The following is a 26,479-nucleotide window of genomic DNA, read 5'->3' as shown; positions in this document are numbered from 1 at the left end:
CTTTTTGAGAGTTCATGTCACTATTCAATTAATATTTTATGTGATTTTAAAATTATTTTATTACAAAACTAATCAAGATATATCAAACAAGATTCATATTAGATATAAAATTCATTATTGATTTACAGGTATACTTACTAAGTTTTTATCTGGTTAAAATAAAATGTGAGAAAAGTAAGAACCTTAATAAAACTGAACCTTAAAAAATAAAAATAAAACCTTTGAACTAAACAACCCACAAGTTGTGGATTTATCAATTATCACTCTCCCATCACGTTTATGGCAGAATCCGCCAGCTTAATCTTAATCCAATTCATCATCATATCTCTCTCTCTCTCTCTCTCTCTCTCTCTCTAACCCTCAAAACCCTCCTTCCTCTTTCTCTCTCTAAAACTCTCTAATGGAAGACGACGACGAGTTTGGCGATCTGTACACCGACGTCCTTCGACCCTTCCAATCCAAACAACCTTCTCCCACCCGTCCGATCGATCTCAACGCCATTCACAGCGACGATGAAGAAGAGATTCTTTACCCAGCTTCTAATTCTAACCCTAACCCTAACCCTAACCCTAAATTCAATTTCACGAGCTCTCACCTCAATCAAGCCCCAGTCTTTAAGTCAGAAAAGGAGGGTTTAGCAGATGGGGTAACCAGTTTGGCATCTGATTTTCCACAACCAAGTGAAACTAAGGGTTCGGAAAGTGGAAGGGGTTTTGTGGATCTGAATTTGATGGATGAATCAGGGATTGATGTTGTTGTCGAGGAGAGTGATGAGAAAGATGACGTGTTGGTCGAAAAAGACGAGGTCTTGATGGACAAGAAGGAGAATTTTGAGGAGTTTGATATAGATGAAGAGGTTTGTGATACTGGGATTGGGGATATGGGTTCGGGTCCGTTGATTCCGGGTATTACCGGGGTTTCCAATCGGGTGGAAAACGGGGGTAATGATGGGAGTGGAGAGGGGGATGACTGGGATAGTGATAGTGAGGACGATTTGAAGATTGTGCTGAATGAAAATAACCACGTGGGTATGGTGATGGATGGGAATGGAGTGATGGGAAGTGATGATGATGAGGATGAAGATGGTGATCCTTTGGTTATTGTTGCGGATAGCGAACCGGGTCATCAGGGGATGGAAGCGCAAGAGTGGGGTGAAGATGCGGCGCAGGCCATGGACGGTGAGAGAAAAGAATTGGGAGGTGATGCAGGTAAAGTAATTGGAGGAGCGGGCGTTGTGCCGAAGATAGGGTACAGCAATCATGTTTATCACCCATATCATTCTCAGTTTAAGGTCAGTGATGTTGTACACATGTGGGGTTTGTGTTTTTCGGATTGTTTTGATAAGAACTTGAAATGTAATATGAGGTGTAAGTTATTGTACGCGGATGATGTGAAGTAGATCAATGTTCTTTTATCTGCTTTCCATGTGTTGTTTGGAGGAATTTGAATGAAATTGTGACCACAAGTGGTGGGATTGACAATTGTACGGATGCCATTTTTTGAATCATAATGAAACTTTATTTCTTCCAGGTAAACGACTTATTGTGATGTCGATTTCACGAACAACAATGCTTAAAATCTCTTGTAAAGTTAGATGTGCGTAATTACTTGAAAAGAGCACAGTTTTAAATAATACAGTCCCCCGATTTTGTCAGCTGTGGCATATTTTATGGAAAGCAGGTGGCATATTTTGCGCGACAAAGCTTGTTCATGTTCCTTCAGGTCATTTATTTTGATAACCTCAGGCTTTGTGTGCTAGACGTTTCTAGGTTGGTTGAACTGCTTTCATGCTGTTAGGTAACAGTGTATACGGTGAGTATGTGTGGCCTTTAGCTCTTGGAATAAAAATATCAGCTGTGCTCATCACTGTCCTCCCTTCGCTGCTCCTTCTCTGGCAGTAGGACTGAAAAGGCAAAGGAATGGATCAAAAGTAATGGAACTATGAAGTTGTTGCTGCTTGGTAGAATTTCGGACCTTGCTTTATGGGAGCTGCTATAGGTACATACATTCATGTACATAACTGTATACATACGCATTTTGGACCCATTTCAAGTCCCACAAAAATGATCCAACCCGCTCATTTTGTTAAAAATGGTTTGTTTGGAGACCCTGTGAAAAAATCAACTCAATTTGATATTGGTAAAGACGTTTATGAATTATCCAACTTCGCTTTAGAATCCAACAATTTTGAACAAAATAAGCGGCTGGGATAATTTTTGTGGGACCCGAGACGGGTCCAAAATGCATATGTACGCGGTGTATGTACAATTGTACATGAATGTATGTACTCATATTCTGTTCGATTCTTTATATGACCGTTGCTATGGCCACTAGTTTTGCACTTTTGGTGCCCCACAAACCATGTAATGATGCCCTGAAAGGACAAAAAATCTTGTTTTGTTACATTCTAAGAACATCAGGGATCCTCTTGCTTGGTCAACCGTGGATGAAATGGAAAATTACACGGTTGGCTAAATTCTTTGCTTTGAATTGCATTTATACATAAAGCTGTGTACCTTCTTATATTTTTTTTGGGTATTTACCCCACCTTTTAGTTGGCTAATGATTCATAAAGTTGATAACCAAACCAAACCGAGCCTTATGTCCCAATCACTTGGGGTCGGCTACATGAATCATTTTCCTCCATTAAGCTCTGTTAAGGGCCACTTGTTCACACAAAACTCATTAGACTCATATCTTTGTACACAACAACATCTAATGTCAATTTGGGTCTACTCCTCTCCGTAGCATTGCTACCCAAAGTTATCCTATTTGCTCTCTTAACTACTGCATCTCTTGGTGTGTGGTAGACATGTCCAAACCACCTTAGCCTATTTTTCTTCAACTTCTCCTCTATAGGTGCTACACCTACTGTCTCACAAACCGTTTCATTTCTAATCCTATCTCGTCTAGTCTTACCACACATGCACCTCAACATTCGCATTTCCGCTACGCTCATCTTGCTTACCTGTTGTTTCTTAATAGGCCAACATTTTGTTCCATAAAGCATTGTTGGTCTTATGGCAGTTTCATAAAAAATTTCTTTTAATTTTATGGGTACCCTCTTGTCACATAGTACACCAGTAGCACTCCTCCACTTGAGCCACCCCACTTGGATCCTATAGGTCACATCTTCGGCAATCTCTCCATCTCTACTAATAATTGAGCCTAAATACATAAAATGATCACTCTTTGGTATCTCCTGGTCTTGGATCATCACTCTTTCTTCATGCGCACTGCTGGTATCACTAAATTTGCACACTATATACTCAGTTTTACTCGTACTTATCCGGAAACCCTTTGACTCTAATGCTTCCCTTCAAATTTCTAGTTTCGTATTAACACTTTTAGCGGTTTCATCTACAAGAACAATGTCATCTGCAAATATCATTTACCATGGGATATCCTCTTGAAATTGTTTAGTCAATTCATCCATAACTAAGGCAAAAGAGGTACGGGCTCCTGGCTAACCCTTGATGCAATCCTACAGTGATTGGAATTGGTGATCTAATGGTAGTGACAGCACCTTCAAACATGTCTTTAATCAGATATACCCTTTGGTCATTCCCTTTCTCTCTAGAACCCACCATATGATGTCTCTAGGCACCCTATCATAAGCCTTTTCTAAATCTATGAAAACCATATGGAAATCCTTCTTCTTTGCTCTATGTTTTTCTACCAATCTCCTTAATAGGTAGATAGCTTCCATGGTTGATCTTCCAGGCATGAATCCAAGACACCGTAGTCACCATTCTCAAGCGATACTCAATAATTCTTTCCCATAACTTCATCGTATGACTCATCAATTTAATACCTCTATAGTTGTTACAGCTTTGAATATCCCCTTTATTCTTATAGATAGGTACTAAGGTGCTCATTCTCCATTCGTCGGGCGTCTTTCTAGTCATGATAAGTTCCGAATTTGGTTTTACCCTAATCCAGCTCATGCTTTTTATGTCCACTAATTTTTCTTTCTAATTGGATACTTCAAAATGCCCTGATATTGGATTACGTCTTCTCATCATGCCATCCAGGCAAGAGTTTTGACAGTTGTCTTTTCCATCTTGCTAAACCTTTGGATTGATAAGATTGTGGAATGGGTATTTGAATTGATCATGATTGATTGTTACTTCAGGCAGTACAGTTAGTTAGTTTGAAGTAAAAAGATTTTGCCTGGCGTCAGGATGTATTTCTCCATATTCCTCATATGTCCACTTATTATTGCCATTGGTTAGAACTTATAAGTGCTCTCTCTTTATAGTTTGTCCGTAGGTAACTGTAAAATTATATTTCCTTCCACCGTTTCGTTAATGACAAACGAGATCCGTTCTCTATTTAGTAGATTTTAAATGGCCAGAAGTAACTTGAAATTCCTCCATGATGTCTACTATTGTTTGCATTGTATAGAAGGTTATTGTGGTCTTGAAATTTGATGTTCATGCTCAAGGATGCTCTCAATGTTTCAATGTCTGATAGATTTTGTTTATTATTCCCAGCTGCAGATTTTTTCCTAAAGGTGATCATTACTGTGACTGAAAGTCAGTTCATTTCTTGTTCCTCTTTGTTAACTTATTGTCATTTCTTTGTGCAGTATGTGAGGCCTGGTGCAGCACCGATACCTGGATCAGCTCTTGTGGGCCCTGCAGGAGCCCCAGGTCAAGTTCGTCCGCCAGTCCACGTGGGCCCTGTCGCTGGTCGTGGCAGAGGTGATTGGCGGCCATTGCAGAAAAGTTTTCACCCCGGGTTTGGTCCTGTTTGGGGGAATAATACATCAGGGAGGGGGTTTGGCAGCGGGCTGGATTTCACACTTCCGTCACACAAGTAACCCTCTTGCAACTGTACTTAGATTTTATGTTATTTATATGCTTATTGTACTCTTAACTTTGCGCTGGTGCCATGCCTTCTACCCATGCATTCGTTGTTTGGTCGTTTCTTGTATCGCCATTCACTTGGTATGCTTGTTCTAGTGGGACTTTGACACTTTCTGGTTTGTATAATACTGCTGGCCATATAGCTGTCGCTAAAATCTTTGTGTCCCTCTGCGAAGGGACATGATGTAGAAACAAAAGGGAAAAGCCTTCCATGATGGGACACTACTTTGCACATTTTCTTAGTTAGGTATTCTGTTTCATTGGATATACTCCCACCTTCTTTCCTCCACCGCGCGAAATGCACTCCTATTGAAAAAAGAAAAGTGAGAAAAGGGAAATAAATTCCTTCTCCACTTCATAATTCTTCAGCGTACTCTGTAGTCTTTGTTTTTGCTGAACTCATTCGGTTACCATGATGAGGCATGCCAGTTTCTGCAAGTTTGTAATGTCTCCACATTGTGGGCCATGGCACTACGAATGCTGCAGAAAAAAAGCAGTGTTTCTGTCGCAGCTTGCAGAAAAGGTTGGTTTAACTTGGAACGATGTAACCTACCATTGTTCTTGCATAGTTCATATTGTATGTTGGAGATATAGTTATGGTTGATTTTTTGTTCTTTCCACAGGACTATATTTGAGGTTGATGTTGATAGTTTTGAGGAAAAACCATGGAAGCTCCCTGGCATTGACGTGTCAGATTTCTTTAACTTTAGCATGAATGAGGATAGTTGGAAAGGTTATTGCAAACAGCTGGTAAGAATTGGCCATTGGTTTGTCCTTTTCTATACGGGTGGAAGTTGAGAGGATGCTGAATTGAAATTGTGCAGGAACAACTTCGTCTGGAGACAACAATGCAAAGCAAAATTCGTGTCTATGAAAGTGGGAGAACAGAACAGGTAATGAGGTGATCTTGCATCTTGATGTATGCCTCAGTGTTGGTATCTTGCTCATTTAACCCACTTTTTGTGGTTAAAGAAGCAAGCAGAGAAGCCTTTATCTTTTCTTGGTCTCGTTTCAGGAGTACGATCCAGATCTGCCTCCAGAACTTGCTGCAGCTGCTGCTATTCACGATATTTCATGTGGAAATGCAAATCTTGTTAAGATGGATTCGGGACAAAGTGACGTATCAAAAGGATCTACGCGGGTGCGACCACCATTGGTATGCAGATGCAAAAGAAAAACATATATATGTATATATAATGTCTATAGTAATAATAAATAAATAAATAAATCAAGGAATAAAAAAACAATGGTGGATGTTACGTTTCTCTTAGGCGCCTTTTTTTGTCTGGATATTGTCGGATTCGACCGTAAATCCAAGGGGGCACATATCACATGTTTGATTATAACTTTTGTGGTTAGGATTAAACATCTGTTGGATATAATGTCCCACAAAGCATGGAATGTCCAATACCTTGGGATTTCTCGTATTCTTAACAGTTATCACTCTTAATGCCACATGAAGTACTATCATTCCGATAGGATTACTTATCTTATGAGAGAAAGCATCCCTTCACCCTTAGGCCAGACAAACAAACAGGGCCTTAAGGTTTTGTGTGACTGGTCAAGAATGGAGAAACCTTAAAAGACATGATGTTAGTTTTCGGTGTCAGTTTTTGGGCTTACTTGGTTTATCTTATTTCCAACCAGCCAACTGGGAGAGCAATACAGGTGGAAACTAGTTATAGTGAGCGTCTCCCATCCATGGATACCCGGCCACCAAGACTTCGTGATTCCGATGCCATAATTGAGGTAAGTGCTTAATCCTCTCTTTTAGAACCAGCCAGTCTTGTTCTGATGCATATTTCGACACGCTTATTTTCAATACAATTTGCTCTTGACTTGGTTTGGCAATCAGATTGTTTTGCAGGACTCTGCAGATGACGCAGAGCAAGCAGAAAATGATCCCTCAGGAGAGGCTTTTACAGAAGACCATGAAATTGGAAGTGGTGTTGCAAAGGAAGATGGCAAACGTTTTCCACCTGCCTATAATGGTGGAAAGAGGGAAGTTCCTGGTAGAACAGCACCTTTAATAAGATCTATTCAGGATACGGTAATCGAAGGGGATGGAAGTTTGCCTTTTCCCCCCAAAGCACAGGTTCAGTATTCTCCGGATTCTAAGGTGAAGAACTCTGCATATCCTGGCGGAGATGTTGGCACCCTCCATGAAGCGAGGTATGAATTAAGTCCACTAGATTAAACCCCATGCTTTTTCTTGAGAGCAAGCTTCTTAAATGATTTTTGCTCTTGTTGCTGGCCTGATACAACTTTGCATTTCATTTGTGGGAGTTGTCAGTCCAAGTAGCTATAGCTTGTTTTTTTCTTTTTTTATTTGCAGTCACTCACTCCCTTGCTTATTTACAGAAGCATTTCCCTACGTTAAATTACCTGTGTGATATGTGCCGTGTGTAACAAGAAAAGGGAAGGGGCCAGCAAATAACAATCTGCAATCATAGAAAGCTCAGTGTAGTAGAGAATGTATTCTTGTAAATGGTTTAACAGCTGTTCTGTCCTTTATGAGCAAACAAGACAATGTGCTTATGCTCACTTAAACAAAAACCAAGTACAGTGAAGAGTTGATTGCCTGTTGAAGAATTAAACTGAATCCTTTTCCTTGAGATTGTAATGGCAATTAATTGTTGCATACGTATTATTAACTTCCATTTCTATGATATACATACCACTAGAAAGCTCAGTGTAGTAGAGAATGTATTCTTGTAAATGGTTTAACAGCTGTTCTGTCCTTTTTGAGCAAACAAGACAACGTGCTTATGCTCACTTAAACAAAAACCAAGTACAGTGAAGAGTTGATTGCCTGTTGAAGAATTAAACTGAATCCTTTTCCTTGAGATTGTAATGGCAATTAATTGTCGCATACGTATTATTAACTTCCATTTCTATGATATACATACCACTATACCAGTAAGTCATCTTCATTATCACGGACGAGCCACATGCAGGGAAACTTGCCCGTGTGGTCCTGACCAGGCTTTCCTGAGGTATGGAATTTGCGTACGGTGTGAAAGGATTAGTGTCTTGAGAATAAGAATGTATCTTCCCCCGAGCAGAAGTAGTTCTCCTCATGGTTCTACTTTTCTATTTTTACTAGTGTAGCTGGAAGAGTTAAGGCAGGATGGCTTGGTAAGCAAGCAAGTATTAGCAGGTTTACAAAGTCCCCAACTGATTGTGTAGCATAAAGGCTTGTCTTATGCTTTTCACACAAATGTCTTGCTGATTGATATTTTTGTTACTCCTTAAACCACTATGAAATATCTTTTTCTCGAGAAATCTCTGCGCATATTTTGTGTTTGACATGTTTGGGTGTTGGAGGCGGGGCCTCATTATGATTGTTTTTATCATCTCTTGCGTTTGATTTTTTCTCCCATTTTGTAACATTACTATGGTACTTTTGTTGAATAAATTTATGTGGCAGTTTCAACTGATTTTGATTTGTTTACATTGTATCTGAAGTATCTATCACTTTCTTCTTAATCCAGACGGACAAAGGGAAGAGCTCATGGAAGATCACCCAATACGACCCAATATGACAGTCAGAAGGAAGATTCCGTAGAAGGCATTAGTGGGAAAAGTAGTCAATTATCATCTCCTGTCACTGTTGGGAGTGACGAAGAGCTTGATGTAGAACATGTTGATGGTTTGCACGATGAGGTGGTGGTGGCCGATGGAAGCTCTGGAGTGGATAGAGAAGAATTGGTCTTGGATACACCTGCTACTAGCACTCAGGAAGATGAAAATCAATTGCATTCTGTGAAAAAACAAAAATTAAGCTCTCGAGTTGAACAATCTTCTTCCCTTCAGGGAACGGATGATGGACGGGACATTAAGAGCTCAAGAAGTAGGGAAAACAGCAAACCAAGGAAGTTGATGCGCGATATTGTTCACAATGAACATTCTACACACACAGGGAAGTCAAAGAGGTTGCACGGTGAAGGTGAGCATGGTGTCAGAGGTAAAGGTCGTGATGAGATGCATGAAATGGAAAAACACCGTTTGGTGGAAAAAGTTAGGGAGGATTCTTATTCTCATAGCGATTGGGATCCATATTCATCCCATCCCTTGCAAGGGAAATATGAAGGCATAGACAGGCGAAAGGAGAGAGAGAATTCGGATGGATCTTGGCATCGGCAAGATGTCGATCCACATATTAGAAGGACTAGAGCTGAGGACACAAATAAGCGAGTGCGTGGTGACAAAATAGGGTCTAGGAACCGGAACAAGGAAGATGTAGATCTGCAGTTGAGGAAGCAGTTGGAAAATGGTAATTTAAGGAGCCGTTACGATAAAGATGTGGAATCACGACGTGGAGAAAGGGATGGTAATTTGAAGATTCGATATGAGGACATGGACAATAATCTTCATAGAAAAGCAAGAAAGGAAGAGGAATATTTGAGGAGGGATGGTGGAAAGGAAGAAATCTTGCATGGCCATAGAGAAAACATGTCAAGTCGTCCAAAGCGAGAAAGGGATGATTATTTGGATCAGCATAAGAGTAAGAGAGATGACCAAGTGAGAATGAGAGATGAAGATCGCCATTTTGCCAGACATAAAGAAGATGGCAGGATTCAGAGAGAGAGGAGTGAGAGGCATAGGGAGAGGGATGAGTTGCAAAAGATCAAACAATCACATGAAAGCTTACCAAAGCAGGAAAGAGAGGACAGGCGGGGAGGAGTTAGAGTGAAGGATGAGTATAAGGATTCTGACAGAGATTACCAATTTAAAGACAAAGGGCGGCATAATGAGCAACTTGAGAGAAGGGGACAAATTGAAACCATGATGGGAGAGGATGTCCATGCACGCAGAAACCAACTCAGTAATGATGAGAGAAGATCAAGGCAGGAAAGGGCAAGTGCTCGTGGTGATTATGTTGTTAGTGGTTCTGATAATGATAGAGCACATGAGAGAAAACATAAAGAGAACACAAGGAAGAGTAGAGAATCTGAGGCTGTGTATCAGAACTCCAAGGGTGTTTCCAAAAGGAATCAAGAAGACCAAAGTGGTCTGGTGAATGATCCGGTATGTTTCGTCTCTATACACGGATATTACTTTTGCAAATCGCATGCAATGACATGCTGATGCGTTTTGATATCTGTCGAAAACGTTGGAAATATGGCAATAAAACAAGAAATATATTTTTGTATATTGTTATTGGTAGTATACTGTATACATCGACACAGTGCTAAATGGATATTGTATTAGTAGATCTGACACTTGTGCAGCACTATGAAAATAAGCTATTAGACTTTGGCATGTTTTTTACATCCTCCTTTCTTTTATGGGAAGATATTTTTTCCATATCTCAATACCACTTGTGGTCTGCTGTGATTCAGGTTTGGGTGCTATCGTTCTTTTCATGTGCTTTTTTGTACATGACATTTTTCACGTGTTCTCTTTTACATGCAAGACTAAATGGTTCGATATAGATTAAGGAGATTCGCGTTGTGTTTCTGACAAAACCTAGAATTATAGTGATAAATATAAGGGCAGCACATTGACTAAGATACAAGTAATGCTTTTACTACCATTGCAGACATTCATTGAAATCAGTTGATAGCAGATGCCCTTGGGGTGGGTCAAAGGAGGTCTCAACTACTATTTACATCAGATTGTAGTAGATCCTCTGCAACTATTTATACCATCAGTATATCTATGCCTGATTGGAGAGACTATACGTATAAGAAAGTACCTTCTGTTCAACAATTGGTTTGTTACAAGTAAATATGTTACCGTCTTGGAAAGTCAATCAATTATCCTAGGTTGGCCATTGCTTGTGCACAAAGGTACGACGAGTCTAATGAGTTTGAGTGAACAAGTGGCCCTTGACAGAGCTCAATGGAGAAAAAGGATTCATGTAGCCAACCCCAATTGATTGGGACTTAAGGCTCAGTTTGGTTTGGTTTGGTTTAGTAACTTTAGTTGAATGTTACTTTGCTCACTGGTTATTGTTGCCTTCATAGTTTCTGCGCATAGCATCTCATCTACCTTGACAGCTACAAATGAAGGTTGTTTCTTAAGTCTATGAGCCATAAGTTTTAGCCATGAAGCACCAACACTCCTAGAGATAGTGGTATCGGTCTCAGACACTCCAAGGGCGCCCAACACAGCGGGACATGTATGGAACACGCCTAGTGGCGTCTCCATTAAACTTTAATATACTTTTTCACGTGGGACAATCTGGGAACACGCCAGGGACACATGGGGACGCGACAGGGTAATTTCTATCAATTTTAAAAGCTTTTCCAGATTTGAATATATAACTTCAACAGTGTTAGATGAAAAGTGTGATATAAAACATGTGTATGTTCAATACGCATACACGATCGGTCAGTAATGCATTCGATAGGAGTCCTAACCTAAATATTTAGTGGTTACAATATAGGTTCACATGACTAAAAATGTTATTTAAAAGAAATTAACTGTGTCCCCTTCCGTGTCCGTGTTTCCATTTTCTGAGAATTGCCGTGTCCTGTATCCGTGTCGGTGTGTCCACTGTTTCCTTGTCCGAGTTCATATTCGTGCTACGTATAGCTTGAGTATTAGCAATTGTAGCGGCTGAATATATTTCCTTAAAAAAGACCTAAAATGCTGGGTGTAAGAACAACTCTGGCATTTCCACTTGTGTTTTGGAGTATCTTCTTACTTATGGATGTGGGCTTGGATATTGTCCTGAGAATTCGCCTCCTCTATTCTGTATTTTCTTTTTTTATTGTTGTGATTGTTGTTTCAGGTGATATCGAGAGGCACAACTGAGCGGGGAACCAATAAGAACGAGATGTTTCTGAACCGTCACTCTTCCAAAAAACATAAGGAACATGCTTCTTCAGATGATGAGCAGCAAGATTCTAGAAGAGGACGGTCCAAATTGGAACGTTGGACAAGCCATAAAGAGAGGGATTTTACTATTGCCACCAAGAAGTCATCATCTTCCTTGAAGGTCAAAGATATAGACAGGGACAACGGCGGTGGCCCTTCCTTAGCCAGCAAGAAGCTTCTAGATGAAACCCTCATCAATCAGCATCCCCCAGTTGACGAAAAAGATGATGACAATCCAGAGATTAAGAACGTAGATGGGAAACCCTTGGAGGATAAACACTCAGACACAGTTGAAAAGTTGAAGAAGCGAAGTGAGCGGTTCAAGCTTCCAATGCCGAGTGAGAAGGAAGCAATTGTGATTAAAAAGATGGAGAGTGAACCATTGCCTTCAACCCAAAGTGAAGTTCGTGCAGATTCAGAGGTCAAACCGGAGCGTCCAGCTCGTAAGCGGAGGTGGATAGGTAGTTAGTTCGAAAACCAAGCAGTCGATTGTCATTATGTATTGTGCCACTCTTTTGAGCGCCCCTCATGCCCAATGGTGTAATATGCCATTTGTAGTGTTATTTTGACTTTGTAACCATGCCGCCGCCGTATACACTTATCTCTATTGTATATATACCGTGGAGTGTAACATTGCTTCGGCAATGGATGGTGGCACAGGATTTGTATTTTTTTAGCTACCAGTAACATTTATTCCATGTATTCATTTAAAGAGATCATAAACGGTTGCCAGTAACAGTATCTGACCTGAATGTGAAGGCGGACGATACATGAGGTGAGGCATTCGATTAACGCTGGCTGCTTCAAATGTTGGTAGCAGGGATTCGGAGAGATCTTTTGATGAAGACCCTAGCTCCGGAGTTGGGAAATCGTTGACGTAAATGTAGATTAATGATTTACACTGATACTGTAGTTTATTTGATTACCTCTGTATGCTGTATCACAGTTTTTTTAGAGTTTGTTCATTGTATGATAGGTTTTTTGTCATTAGTTTGATGTTCCTTTGCTGTGGTACAAGGAGCAGTAGATACAGAAAGTAATAGAAGAAAAGAGCAATAATTCCTCAAAACAGTCCCCTATGAGCCTGCATTTACCCAGTTTTAAATGATATTTGATAGTATCCAGTTTTTGGTGCAATTCCTGCACTGTATGCCTTGCATGTTCTTTGGAAAAGAATCGTTAAGGCTGTGTTTTGATCTTGAATTTGCGGAGAGATTTTTCAAGAAAAAGTAACTTTTCCTTTTCATCTGCCAATATTCTTGATCCCCGTATAGTTAATGTGCATAGTTGACAAACCGTGAATTGAATCAAGAATCAAAATGGTACCATCGAATAGCTTTGATTTGGTCATGATTTTCTAGAATATGTAGGTATATATATTCATGCCTTTGAATCACAAATATATTGGTAAAGTGATTATATTAGGCCTAATTCGACTAGAAGTTTGTCTTTTGATTGGTTGTGGATCACGTGGTCTAATAGGAAGATAGTCGTAGAAAACGATTCAAAGAAATTGCCTTTGAATCGTTTTGTCTTAATTGGTTGAGAACCATGATTGTTAAAAAGAAACTAAAATAATTCATAAGGTTCTTTGTTTTCATCTTTTTATGCTCATTCAATTCAATGGGTATGGATACTAAGTAAAAAAAATTTAGTTCATTTAATCTTGTTACTCTTCTCATATGGCTTTTAATACCTAAATCGCAGCAATTCTTTAAACTCTCACTTGATGACTTCAAATTATTCATTTTGTAAGTGAAGTATCTATTCTAATATACAACATATTTTGAACAAAATGAGCGGCTCCGATTATCTTTGCGCGACCCGAGGTGGGAGAAAAAGGCCGCTGTGCACAGCTGCTGTGCATGAATCATAAGCCATTGTACTTCAATACCTTTTTGGTACTCTCTCTCTCTCTCTCTCTCTCTCTCTCTCTCTCCCTCTCTCTCTCTCTCTCTCCCCTTCCTGTTTTGGGGCGTATGTGAAATCTGAGGTCGTGTAGCTTTGGTTAAAACTGAGGCTGTGATGATAAAAAAAAACCCGTCGTTTAGTAAACTTTTAAAACATTTTGATAACCTTTTAACCTTTAAATTTTTGGGTTGATAAAAAATCTGAGACTGGGATAAAAAAAATTCCGTCTTTTAAGTTAATTTTTAAACATTTTGAAAAAAAAACTGAAAGTATACAAAATTCAATCATTCCACTTACACATCCAATTACACAACCCCACTCACAATAGGGATGGAGCCCGCACACACTACACACCTAGTGTGTGTGTGTGTGTGGGGCCTACTCCTATTGTGAGCGTGGGTGTGAAGTTCGAATTTTCGTAAAAAATTAGTTTCATACCGTCGTCAATTATTAGTAACATACATCATTGTGTCTTCATAAATTACTAGAGGCCAGGGGCACACGCAAAGCGTGTGCACGGCGAATTCTGATAAAATATGCACAAACCTAATAAAAATATGCACAACAAATGGTCAAAAGTAATTGATGTGCTTATAGCCTTATTTTATCATAATTTGCCTTGCTCACACATAGCGTGTGTCCCGGCGTCTATTTTCATTAAGTTGATCAATTTTTGAGTGAATCGAACTAAATGTATTTGAAACGTGACGTGAATCCAATTAGTATTTTTTTAAATTATAAATAAAGTGAGTTAAGTATACACTGAAAGTATTGAATAATTTTCCTTCCATTTGATTTACGAGAATCCAAGAAAATTAAGGCCACCCTACCGGTACCAAGTGGGGTTCACTAATCAAATAAGACAAAATAGTGGTTTACCCTGTGACTATGGGGTCGGATCCGGTCAAGTATGGTTCATGTTTTTTCATCTGAGCTGTTCAAATACTGTTCAGATGAAAAAAATGGACTAAACTGGTCAGGACCAAACTTGACAGGATCTGACTCCTATGACTGTGAGTTTGCTGGTTTTAACCTTCCTGCATGGGCCGCATGGCAGTCAAAAAGTCATGGAACTTGAACATGTTCGTTTTGGGATTTTGACCTTTCGACTTTTTCTTTGTACATGGCCTTTAATAAATTTTTTCTCAATTATTATTCTTATTTTTGTCTCTATCTCTCTCTACTCATTATCCAAAATTCTAAAATGAACATGGTGGTGATTTTCCAAATATTCCCTCTGTCTCCGTTCCTTAGTCTCTTTCGAGAGTTCGTACCACTTTTCAATTGATTGTATCTTTCATTTTATAATTTTTTAGGTGATTTTGAAAACATTATTTAAAAGAGCTTATTGAGATCTATCAAATAAGATCCATATTGCATATAAATAGTATTCTCAATTAAAAGTTATAATTAATTTTTTATCCGGTTAAGATAGGACAAGAGACAAAAAAAAAAAAGTTATAATTAATGGAGACGAAGGAAGTAATTATCTAGTCAAAAAAGTTTTAGAAATTCCGAAAAGTATCAGAGCATGCAGACTAGACTGGATCAAAAACGTTATTATTACTATTATTATTCTGAAAAGTGAAAGAATGCTTACAAACCATCCATTATAGGACCTTTTTTTTCCTCGATGGCAATGAGTGTCCGGGCTAGCTTACGAGCATATCAACAAATTTTTTTTCCGATTCGATCAAAGATAGGTCAATCACACCGGAGCTAAAAAAATATTTTTTTACATAGCCCCGGTCAATTGTGTAGCGAGCAACACCAACCGGACTAACCTTTGGATTAATGAAGGGCTGAGATTTTGTAAAGGATACATGGCAGCCTAATTAGAAAAGGTGCAGAGATCGGAGATTTGGGTGTTTTTTTTTTAAGAGCATCCACAATGTAATAATCAAAATCAAAAAATTGCTAAAATTAGCAATGTGTGCTTAAAAAAATACTCACATTATAATAATTAAAGTTAGCAACATCCTAATCAATAATTAAATTTAGGCATTTGAATAATCAAAAGTAACAATGTGGAATTTCACATTGCTAACTTTAGCAACCCTCTAAATAAATAATCAAAAGTTGACGTGGCAAATTTTGATTATTACAATGCGACTGCTCTAATTTTGCTGTGTTAACGTGGCAGCCACCGCCACGTGACAGGTGGTAAGTGGTGCGGTGGGTGTATCATTTTTGTTAAAAATTACTCCTAGAAAGGGAGTATACAAGATAAAAAGAAATGCAAAAAACATTTTTTCCGTAAATTAGGCTTCGGTTTGTTTTGACGTATTTTATTTGTGGCTGTTTGGTACATTTGTTTTGACAAAAACGTTTCTCACGGAGCGGGGGCTTCGAAGTGTCTGGCAAAAATACATACATATTCATATATACATGGAGAGAGATGCTTGGGTATCATGGACTTGTAGAGAGAGAGAGAGAGAGAGAGTGGAAGCTGATGAAGAGAGAGAGAGAGAGAGGAAGCCGATGAGTGGTGGTGGCCTTCCATGTAGACTTCCACGGAGAGAATCAAAAGCCTCAGTTGATGCCTAGTGGCCATTCATTCATGCACTCAATTGTCCGTAATGGGTGAAGCGGTATCTCAATGCAGTGTCGTAAAATGATTTACGGCCATCACAACCGTAAAATGCTAATTCGAGAAAAATGTTTTACAGATAAAATATGTTTTCCCATTTTTTGTTCAAATCAGACACCAAAAAATCTGAATACCAATTTGGGGAAAACATTTTCAGCCCAAACAAACAGAGCTTCTTCTTCTTCTTTTTTTCCTCGAAAAAAACATGCAGAGCTCATGCAGCATTCTGGAAATGGCATAGATCCACCAGTTGCGGATTGTATCTTGCTGGAGAAAAAATGGAGAAAAAATCATGGGTTGTCACTCTGATTACACAGCTCTCACTCTGCTTTGGTCTCTTTCTTGTTCTAAACATTGGCCGCCCTCAGTCTCAGAAGCCCATTTACCAGAAGAAGAGCAGTGACAGGCCACCTCTTGATATTCACTTCGTCAGTGTCAGGGGAGGGTTTAGGCCTCTTGAAGAACAGACCCTTCTTCTCAAACAAGTCAGTTTCTTTCTAGTACTTACTTCTTTGAATTCTTGTTGGCGGGTTTGGCTTAATTCCTCTCAATTTGTTGAATGCTGGTGATGTGACCCTGTTCTGTTGGTTACCTTCTCCTTGTTTGTTTTTGTTGAGAGATTCTGTTTGCCCGTAAAAACCGATCCTGATCCTGTGTGTGAGGATCTCTCTGTGAGGATAGGGTTCTAATGAGAGGGTGTGCCACTGATTAAGCCAAGATATCCAACGGTGCAAAACTTGAAAACGTGTGTTGCTCCAATTTTGTGCTCAAACAACGTCATTTAGATGGGCGGAACCCAGAAGAGCCAGAAAATCTGAGTCTTCTCCTTCGTTTTCAGTTCCCATTTCAGCCCAAAACCTTGTTCTCAACCAGGACAACTATGTCCATCCACCAAATTTCACCCAACAAAAGTTTTTATCCACTTAAAAATTCATAAATTTCTACGAAGACATGCACCATTCCATCACCAAGTCACAAAGTCCAAAGAATAACAGTGACTAAAACAGAGCTTGGCTTGTAGAGTCTCTCCTCGATGCGGTGAGCCATACAATTCGTCATCTGGTTCTATTTCTATCAATTGAGAAGGAAATCTGTCAATACAACAATAGAAACATGAAGTTGTCAACCTCAGATGAATCAATTTGGGGTGAACTTGCTGGAACGATTTGAGGAGATGAACAGAAAAGGAGAACTTAGAAAAAAGAAGAAAAAGAAAAACACCCACAAAACGGGGGAACTAACGGAGGTGACTCCGTTAAAGAAAGAGCGTTGTAACCATTTGAGATACAATTCATTAAACGACATCGTTTTAAACAAATTTTATGAGCTCGAAGAATTTCTTTGTTCTGGACCGTTAGATGTCTTGACTTAATAAGTGGCTCCCTCTCATTAAAACTCTCACAAGATCCTCACAGAAGATCCGGATCCGTAAAAACTTGCTTTCAGTATGCATTTAAAATGGAATGTAGATTCTTTTTGTTGATGGGTCTGGCTTGTCTAGCCTAGCCTAGCCTGTAGGAGTTGAATGCTAATGGACATCGTAGTTTTTGTTTGGAATTGGAATGTATACATTTTTATATTTATTTTTGCTTATTCTGCTTGGCTGAAGCTGTAATCTTTCAATTCAACTCAACTCAACTGAGAAAGATTTAATTACCAATAACTCGGGATTGTCTCATACATTCGTCTTCTTTAGTTTCCTTTTTGTTTCAAGAGAATATTGACATTTCTCACAACCTCAAAGTCTGTTCCTTTCAGCCTTCTTCTTGGCCTTTTAGTTTCCTTCCAACTGTTTTTGGCGTGTTGCTTGTGGTTGGTGATGATTCACAACCCCGTTCTGTGAGAAGAGCATATTTTCCCAGTACTTTGGGGCACATTTTATTTGTTATGGTTGGGCTGCAACACCTTATCAGTTTCTTTTGCCAATGTTCTTTCTCAGTGAAGCCTTAAAGCGTTCTACTGGTTCTTTACTTTTACGAGGTTTTGGATCTTTGCTATTTCAAAGTAAATTTCCCATTTATTCGAATTTCTTTTGTTGATGAAGGTGGAGAAGGTGGTAAAGATATGCAAGGCAGAGTTTGTGGTCGACATTAGTGAACTTGGGGAGAAAGATCCACTCATGCAGAATGTAAGAACTCCATCAGATTTTTCCCAAAAAATCAAATTGGTCTAGCCTTTGAATTTTATCTGTAATCTGATAACTCATGATAGCCTCGTACTTGGTTTAAGTGATGGAAATGATTATTGCCCTTGACTGTTTGGAGTAAAATATTTAAGTTAGGACTTAGGCATGGTTTTGCAGTGGGAAATGGTTGATTTCACTTCCTTTTCAGAATTCTGGAAATATAACTTTTTAGTACCCTTTAGAATGGATAAACATGGTAGTTTATGGCAGTGTTGACACCTATAAACTTGCTTTCTGGCAACCCTTTTAAGACAGTACCATTTCCTGTTTATGGTGATATTCATTTGGAAAAATGAACAAGGGCTCTGACCTCCATTTCTTTTGCTAGAAGTCATTTCAGTACATAAAATCTCATCCATTTGGTTTCCTCATAAATATCGAGTTCTGAAGTTCATAGAGAATGTAAATTGTTAAACTGAGGGGAAGTTGACTCCACCACTACTTCAATCTGGTAATAAGTACAATTTCATCTCTCATGTTGTTTCCAATATCCTGTAATATTGCTTATTTTAAGGCAACAATTTTCACTTGTAGGAGTGACCTTGTACGTACTTTGTTTGGTTAATCTGATGATTTTTATGCACCTTCTTATAATTATAGTCATATTAGTTGGACATGGGAAGGGATTGTGTGATTCAAGGGTTTACCACTGTTTTAACCTCAATTATTAGTAACAATATTACGTATTTTTTTCCTTGCAGGCTACACGATCTTTTGAGTCACTGAAAGTTCCCTGGTACACAATTCCTCTCTGAAACAGTTACAGATATTGGGATATTACTTCACATTGGTCTGTTTTGTCTTTCACAAAATATGGGAACCTTCATATTCTTATTTGTGAAACAACAAGGGTACTCTGAAATTGATGACTTATGGGGATTTTTCCATACCGTCTCTTAATTGTCTGCTCCTGAACTTGTAGGTACACAACTACAGCTTTGGATAGGCAAGGATCAGATTATTTCCTCAAGCGGGTGAAAACTTCCCACGGGGCAACGTTCGATCTCATTGCCCTGAATACTGGTTCGCTACAAGTATGCAGTGTTTCTTAGTAGTAGTACTGTGCAATTTAACATTTCATTTATGTCAACTATGTATAAGGATATGGTGAAGTCCATGTTTTCATTCTACCTTCCAACACTCTTGTGTTTAAGTTGGCAGAAGTCTGGCTGTTGTTTGAGCTTTTCTATGCCCTCCTTGGATGGTTTGATATGCATCTTCTTGTTTTAAATTGTTCACCGCACATAGTCCACAAACAACCGCATCAGCATGATATCTGCTCTTTGTTCATGATATTCTTACTTCTCATCCTTGCTGGAACGCGGTCTAAACCGATGGTTTGTTTCCTTGGGGATAGCCCGATATCAATTCCTCATATGCTCTTTTCGCCTCCTACATTGCTACCTAGCTATAACCTGGGCAGTTGATGAAATAAACGATGCCTTGGATTTATCAATTAGAAAGCTAGTCCTTTTGTTATCACACAAACAAGGTTTTATTAGAAACCATCCAGAACAGACATCTTGGTTTGCAATGTCTCATAACCAAGCTGGGACATGAGAATCCCACCATAGTGCCATACACTGGAAGTCTGGAATCACTAGACACTGCATATTTAGCAACTCTATGAGCTACCCTGGTGCAAGCTCTCTTTACAAAACAATGGGAAGTACCTTTCATTACTTCAATGTCGATACAACTGCAGCAATCAGACTTTGATTTCTCACAGATCCATGGTCTTTGTAGTCAATCCATTAGCATCCCTAAAATCAAGGCCTCCCGCCAATTTACTCAAACTTACTTCAAGACAACTGATGAACACAAGTCGCCTCCTCCTCCCCGACAAAATCTGTCCAGTGCTGAGCTGAATTTCCCTCAGTGCAAAGCTTCAGAGAAAACCCATGAATTACCTCATTCTGCAGTTCTATGTCTAGCAACTCTGTCTGCCATTTAGCACAAAGGACAAACCAACAAAGGGGTGAAGGATCTCCCTGCCCAATGCTTCTTGAAGGCTTAACAGGCCAAATATCTCACCAATGGTCTTGTTGAGAAAGCTAGGCTCAAATGGTATCATTTTCTAGTAGTCAATCACGTGCACAGTCAAATGAGTGAGTCTAATATACAAGTGGCCATGTTTCATATGAAGAAAAAGAGAAACCGTTTTCCTTTACTTTTGGAAAAAAGGACTCTCAAAGTTTCTCTTGAAGGTGGAAGATAGAATCTCTAAAAGTGATAATAAGAAATTTGCCGATGATCTTTTGCAATAGGATAATGTTTTTTGAGGAATTACTCGTGTTCTATTTCCCTTTCCTATTTAGCTTGAGTTTTACGATTCGTTTCAGTTGGCCTATGATAAACTTTGGAATTTTTTGATCCACTCAAAACTTAGCACGCATTTTACTGATATCACATGGCGCTCCTCTAATGTTCAATATGCATACTTGTCTTTTTTCCTCCTTGTAAATTAGTGCTTTGTTTGAGATAAATACTTGTTGACTTTTGGGGTGATAGTGTTGCAATTCTTATTCACTTGAATTAAACTTGAAAAAGTTCATGATTTAGGATCGTCCAAGTGGCAAAGGAAGAGATCAACTACACTGGCTGACAAGGATACTAAAAGCAAGCAACAGTAACTGGTAGAATCCAAGTGCTTCATACTTGCAATTCATAGTTTATTTGCTGAAGGCAGAATGTGCTATATGGCTTCATTACAAAGACCTAGGAATAATTTTCACCTCAACGGCATCAATGTATCCTGTACTGTTTCCATATGATGGTTATGATCCTTAGTGAAGTCCCTTGAAAACTTGGCATTTATAGAAAGCTATCATAAGAGTTGGTGTTTCTGTTTGCTTTAAATGGTAAATGGTAATGTGAAGAACGAGTATGAGAAAATACGCTTTCAAGGAGGGTTCCTTCAACCTTATCCACCCCTCCTAAGCATCTCCATATTGTTAGCATGTTTACTGGCTAGTCATTTTCAGTACTAATCACCTCCATTTCTCAATCCAGGTGCATTGTTGTTGGATTCCACCCAATGGAGGCTTGTAACACAACAATTGAGCAAAATGAGACAAAACAAGTTCCTGTCTCTCTCTACACCATATTCCATAAACATGGAGTGGTAAGTGGCTGACTCTTGCAACTTGCAAGGTCCTGAATTGTTATCGAACCTTGTCTAAGTGAAAAAGAACGCTTTGGCTACAAATATGAGAACTCGTAGAAGTCATATGATGATGTTGATTTGGCTCAGTGCTCAAAACAGATTGAAAATGTTTCCGTGTGGATAGATAATTCAATTTCTCATCACTCTTTAATGAGATGAGTTTGCATCTTCTTTTCAGAATGCATACTTGAGCGGCCAGGCTTATGCTAGACTCGACAAAGGGCTTGATTTTACCCCTATCAACCAAAGACTGGTTTCCCACAGGTGATTACCTGAAGGCTGAATCCCTTATTTCTGGTGTGATTCTTCAATAGAGAGCGAACGTGCACTTACATCTTGCTTACTCTTTGCCTCTCTTCGGGGTTTGCAGAGAAAAAGGTACCGGGTTCCTTCTCCACAGAGTGAGCTCCCTAGAGATGGTGGGTATCATATTGTTCCACGTTTAAATATGGATGCATTTTTCGCGTTAACTGATGCATTTGTATTTTCTGCTTTGTACGACAGGTGACCTATTTCATTTCCTTGACGGGGGAAATTGTGCACAAAATTGTACTCCAACAACAGGGTAAGGAGTTCATGTAAATTCATCCCATCAGCATCAGTCCTGTCCATTCTTTGAAGTTGCTAGTGCTACGCAATTTCTTCACCATTTTCCCCCATACTTTCTCGCATCAGTGCCTTGTAAAAAAAAAAATTTTGCCATATCAAATCTGCTTTTTAACACAACCTTTGCCTTTTTGACATCAGCAGTGAGTTCTATAATGAGCTTTATTTTCCCTTAGTTTTAAGCGTTGTATTATTACCATTTATTTGCGATTAAGAGTGCAAATGAGATTGAGCGCTTGCTCTTATGTAAAAAAATAGCACGTCCGTGCTCCCATCACAGAAGTGCTGCCTCCATAATATTGTTTTACGGATACATTGATACTTGTTTGCTCTTGCGGATGTGTGTTATGTTTTCACTTAGAAACTAAAAACGCACACGCAGATACTTATAAAACTCAAAAATAGCTCGCAAATATCGCAGTGCTGATTTTCTGCCTTTTCATTTGTCATTGTGGATTTTCCACCGTGTCGCCTTGATTCTTTGACTTGTCAAGCCTGTGGGGAAATTCTCCCTCTGAGAATGGGAAAGAAACAAAAGAAGATGAAGAATGATTTAATTGATCTTTTGTGCATCGCTAAATTACCTCATGGGTTACTATCCTTTGTTCCCATTTTGTATTTAACGGGTAGGATATAACTTGAAACAATTGCATCTAGTTAGGAAATTTTTAATTTCGTTTTTTGTTTTTTTTGGGATGAGAGGGTTCTTGCTTAATCCTCTTGTTACATATAGTTTTCGTTAGTAACTAGTAATTGCTTATGACAAGATAATAATAATAATAATTAATTACGTCAAATAATTCTCTATTTGTATATAATGTCCGTTTTGGATAGAAGTACTTCGGATATTCTTATACGGGGCGAACATATCCGTCTTTTATATTCCGTTAGCAAACGGGGCTGAAAATGTTTAAGAGTCAAATGTGGGTGCTCACAAGATGTAAATAAGCTGTAAATGGAGGAAGAAAGTGAAATTTGGTAGGAGTATAAAATAAGAAGAGGCTTTTGGTTGTGCGGATAGTGAGGGATAGAGAGAGAGAGGCTTCAGAGCATCTCCAGCCCTAATTCTGTTTAAGAACATCTTCTTCATTTGACTCTTCAGATAGTAAATGTTCTTCAGTACTAATTTTGAAGACTGAGAATGAGGCTCCAAGCAGAGAGATTGGGGATATTTCAAAGGGTGGTTGTCCTCTCTGCAATCAAGATGATCATCTCTCTTCGGAGTTCATCTGAGCCGATGATTCCTCTTCAAACATCAACAACCCTTCTCTCTCACTCTGTCTCCCTGTATGTATGTGTGTGTGTGTGTGTGTGTGTGTGTGCTGGTAAATTACGGTGACCTCTCTTCGTCGTCGTATCCAATTGTTTCCTCGAGGAATCTTACCCGGAAAACCAAAAAAAAAAAAAAAAAAAAATTCAGGCTGTGATGATAGATCTCTTAACAGATGATTTGGGGATGGAGGAGCCGACCCGTTTCATGGCGGGGCAACCCGGAGGGTCTGTGAGAGAGGGGTTTTCTCATTCTTCTCTTCTTACAGGAAACTGTGGTTGCAGCCATGGCGGAGTTACCAATCTTCACTCTGAATCATTCACACAGATCTGAGCCTAATCTAATTTCTTTTCTTTAATTGTTTTTTTTTTTTTACAAAAATAAAAAATTTCTTCTTTCTTTCGTTTTTCGTCTTTTGTTTTGACTAAACCATGGCCCTTCCCCATGTATTGCGTCCTGCCTGGGTTGTTTCCATAATTGGTTTATTTCAAGTCCCGGGATGCCCGCTCAGCGCATCTGAGCTTTTCATTTCGGAAAGAGGAAAGAGAGTAGTGGGGTGAGATGAAAGAGAGTGTTTTAATTTGAACCGTCAAACATATTTTTGAAAGCATCCAGATGTGGGTGCTTGGCACTACATCCACCTGGTAATGCGATACGCACATGGCACCCAAAAATTGGGTTCGCATCATGTGATAGTTTAGGCCTGTAGTTTAGGGATTTACAAGTACATATCCCCGAAGATCGGTCATGTTTGTTTTGGGATTTTAGACTCAAAATTTTTTTTTTTGCACACGTTTAAATAAATTTTCACTCTCATTTCTTTTCATTTTTTATTTCAAAGCCCAGAACGAACACGATCAAGTCAAAATCTATCAACTCTCTTGGGCAATTAAGACCCCGTTCCAGAAACCTTCTTAAAAAATAAGCAGCTTATTTCACATTTTCAAATTCAAAAATAATGTAAATGAAAAATAAATTTTTAATTTTTTTTACATCGTATAAAAGATCTCAATGAGATCTTTCAAACAAGATCCATAGTGTATATTTTTAGATTTCAATAAACCTCTCATTTTTGAGCTTGAAATTGCCTTCTTAAAAAATAAGGGCTTTTTTCCGTTTCCGGAACGGAGCCTAAGAGTAATTTAAAAAATGTACTAAGAGTCGCGAATAATTTGACAAGTATAGAAGTAAGTTTTCTCACTTGTCTCAAGAATTGATCTGATTGATTGGTGAATTTGTACCCCACGAAATTAATCAGGGCTTGATTCTTTAGATCATGCCCAATAAGTAATATAATTTTTTGTGAATTTTTTTTTTCTTGGCATGGATGTCATGCCTCTAATTAAACCGAAGAGATAATTAATTAAGGTGTACGGAAACTAACCTAGATACAGAAATGACCTCCTGGAGAAAGAAGTTCAACCCACCAGCCATAGCTATAATCAAAGGAGAGCTCAAACAACGGCTCTTGAGAAAAAGGTGGTAGGCTGGCATTTCTTTTTAGCACAAATAAAATTCATGTTCTTCCCCGCGTATAGATAAAATAGCCTAATTACACTTTAAAATTACTCCAGAAAACTAAAAAGTAACTATGTCATTTAAAAGCTCAAGCTCGGCTCCCCTGTAAGTGAGCCTTATAAAAGAGTTAGAGCCTATTTTTCGAGTCAAGTTGAGCTTTTGAGTGTTAAGTTTAACTTGATTATTAAATGAGTCAAAAACTCGAGTTTGACTGTTTGAGCTTGATGTAATTACTAAACGAGCCGAGTTAAGTGGACTCGCAGCACCCCTTGCATTATACGTGTAGTGCGGCCAATCCGGCCGTCCATCTCGACAATGGATGGTTTGGATTTTCATCTGAACAATAGACGATTAGGATTTATAAGAGCTTGGATTAAATCCAAATCGTCCGCACCAAGATAGACGGTCGGATCGGCGCTGTAGTGCGACAGGTGTAGTACAATCCCTCCCATTCTGAGTTAAGTGCGGCGGGTGCACTACGGTCCCTCCCATTCCGAGTTAAGTGTGGCGGGTGTACTACAGCCTCTCCCATTCCAAGTTAAGTCCTAACAAACCGAGTCTCAAACTGGTCGTGAACAGCTCGGTTCGTTTGGAGTTCTAACAGTAAATTATCCCACCTTGTTACGGGCCTACCTAAGGATGACCATCTCGACAGATCCGTCCGTATTTGATCCGTTACCCTTCCTGAATGAATTGGATATTCGGGAATTTTTTCGAGAATCAAGACAGATACAGATTTTTTCAGGGATCGTAGTTCGGATTTGAATATATCAATATTCACCTCCGATCTGTCCCGTTGCCCATCACTAGGCCCACCACACCACAGTACCGCCTCGTGAACACCATAAATACGGCCTTATGGTTTTAGGGGAGAGTCTGGAGACATAGGCAGCAATGCTGGTGCATTGGATAAAGCAATTGTTGGAGTCTTGTAGTAAAAATCTAGTACTCCTAAGAGCATCTCCAATCCAATACTCTATTCGAGAGTATCAAAATACTTTATTTTATTCATAAAATGATTTTAAAGGAAATTACTATTCCTTTTTATTCCAACCACAAATCCTCTATTTTTCTCTCTAAAATTTCCCTCCAAAATTAACCTCTACTAATTCCCTCCAAAATCACCCTCCAAAAATTCCCTCCAAAAATAATCTGCCACGGCACTTCCCCTCCTGATTTTTACTCCAGTTTTTACTCCACTACATTTCCCCCACCCTCCCACTTGTTCTTTACTCCAATTTTCTATAGCCATGGCTTCCACTACATTTCCAATTTATGGGGCTCAATCACAATTTACTAATTATGCAAAAGAAATGGAAGAATGGGAGGAGGAAGATGACATACTACTCCAATTATATGTCTCCAACACCAGTTTACAACCTGTGAAATGTATAGAAGTTAAGCACAAATCCTCTGTGAAATTAATGTTGGAGATCAGTGTAGACAGAGTGAGGAATAAACAGAGTGAAGTTAATGATGGTGGTAGTTCAACTACCAGTTTCAGTAGAAACTCATAATTAGGATATAAATGTCA

At 39.0% G+C, this 26,479-nt stretch overlaps 2 protein-coding genes across 2 annotated transcripts; both read left to right on the top strand.

Annotated features, from left to right (window-relative positions):
• The first annotated feature begins 259 nt into the window (after window positions 1-259).
• Window positions 260-12,435, top strand: LOC131320317 (FIP1[V]-like protein). The gene is made up of 9 exons (XM_058350985.1): window positions 260-1,291; window positions 4,592-4,821; window positions 5,495-5,621; window positions 5,696-5,764; window positions 5,887-6,027; window positions 6,519-6,620; window positions 6,727-7,043; window positions 8,366-9,902; window positions 11,614-12,435. The coding sequence occupies exons 1-9, from the start codon at window positions 401-403 to the stop codon at window positions 12,166-12,168; spliced, it is 3,969 nt and encodes a 1,322-aa protein (XP_058206968.1). The 5' UTR covers window positions 260-400; the 3' UTR covers window positions 12,169-12,435.
• Window positions 12,436-16,171: 3,736 nt separating this feature from the next.
• LOC131320316 (uncharacterized) lies at window positions 16,172-22,565 on the top strand. The gene is made up of 9 exons (XM_058350984.1): window positions 16,172-16,685; window positions 18,245-18,328; window positions 19,087-19,121; window positions 19,308-19,419; window positions 20,948-21,021; window positions 21,398-21,509; window positions 21,730-21,815; window positions 21,922-21,970; window positions 22,056-22,565. Exons 1-9 carry the CDS (start codon window positions 16,287-16,289, stop codon window positions 22,131-22,133), a joined length of 1,029 nt encoding a protein of 342 aa, XP_058206967.1. The 5' UTR covers window positions 16,172-16,286; the 3' UTR covers window positions 22,134-22,565.
• Window positions 22,566-26,479: the final 3,914 nt, after the last annotated feature.

The sequence above is a fragment of the Rhododendron vialii genome, chromosome 3a, assembly GCF_030253575.1.
Source record: "Rhododendron vialii isolate Sample 1 chromosome 3a, ASM3025357v1".
NCBI lineage: Eukaryota > Viridiplantae > Streptophyta > Magnoliopsida > Ericales > Ericaceae > Rhododendron > Rhododendron vialii.
Note: the sequence above shows the minus strand (reverse complement) of the source record. Positions and strands in the feature narration are given on the sequence as shown.

What these genes read in the sequence shown, in the direction of transcription:
- LOC131320317 (XM_058350985.1), top strand. Translation starts at nt 401, where the DNA reads ATGGAAGACGACGACGAGTTTGGCGATCTGTACACCGACGTCCTTCGA. An exon ending in AAGGTTATTGCAAACAGCTG is followed by an intron (nt 5,622 to 5,695) that starts GTAAGAATTGGC and finishes GAAATTGTGCAG; the next exon opens with GAACAACTTCGTCTGGAGAC. An exon ending in AAAGTGGGAGAACAGAACAG is followed by an intron (nt 5,765 to 5,886) that starts GTAATGAGGTGA and finishes GTCTCGTTTCAG; the next exon opens with GAGTACGATCCAGATCTGCC.
- LOC131320316 (XM_058350984.1), top strand. Translation starts at nt 16,287, where the DNA reads ATGTTTTCCCATTTTTTGTTCAAATCAGACACCAAAAAATCTGAATAC. An exon ending in TGAATACTGGTTCGCTACAA is followed by an intron (nt 19,420 to 20,947) that starts GTATGCAGTGTT and finishes TTCATGATTTAG; the next exon opens with GATCGTCCAAGTGGCAAAGG. An exon ending in AAAGCAAGCAACAGTAACTG is followed by an intron (nt 21,022 to 21,397) that starts GTAGAATCCAAG and finishes TTCTCAATCCAG; the next exon opens with GTGCATTGTTGTTGGATTCC.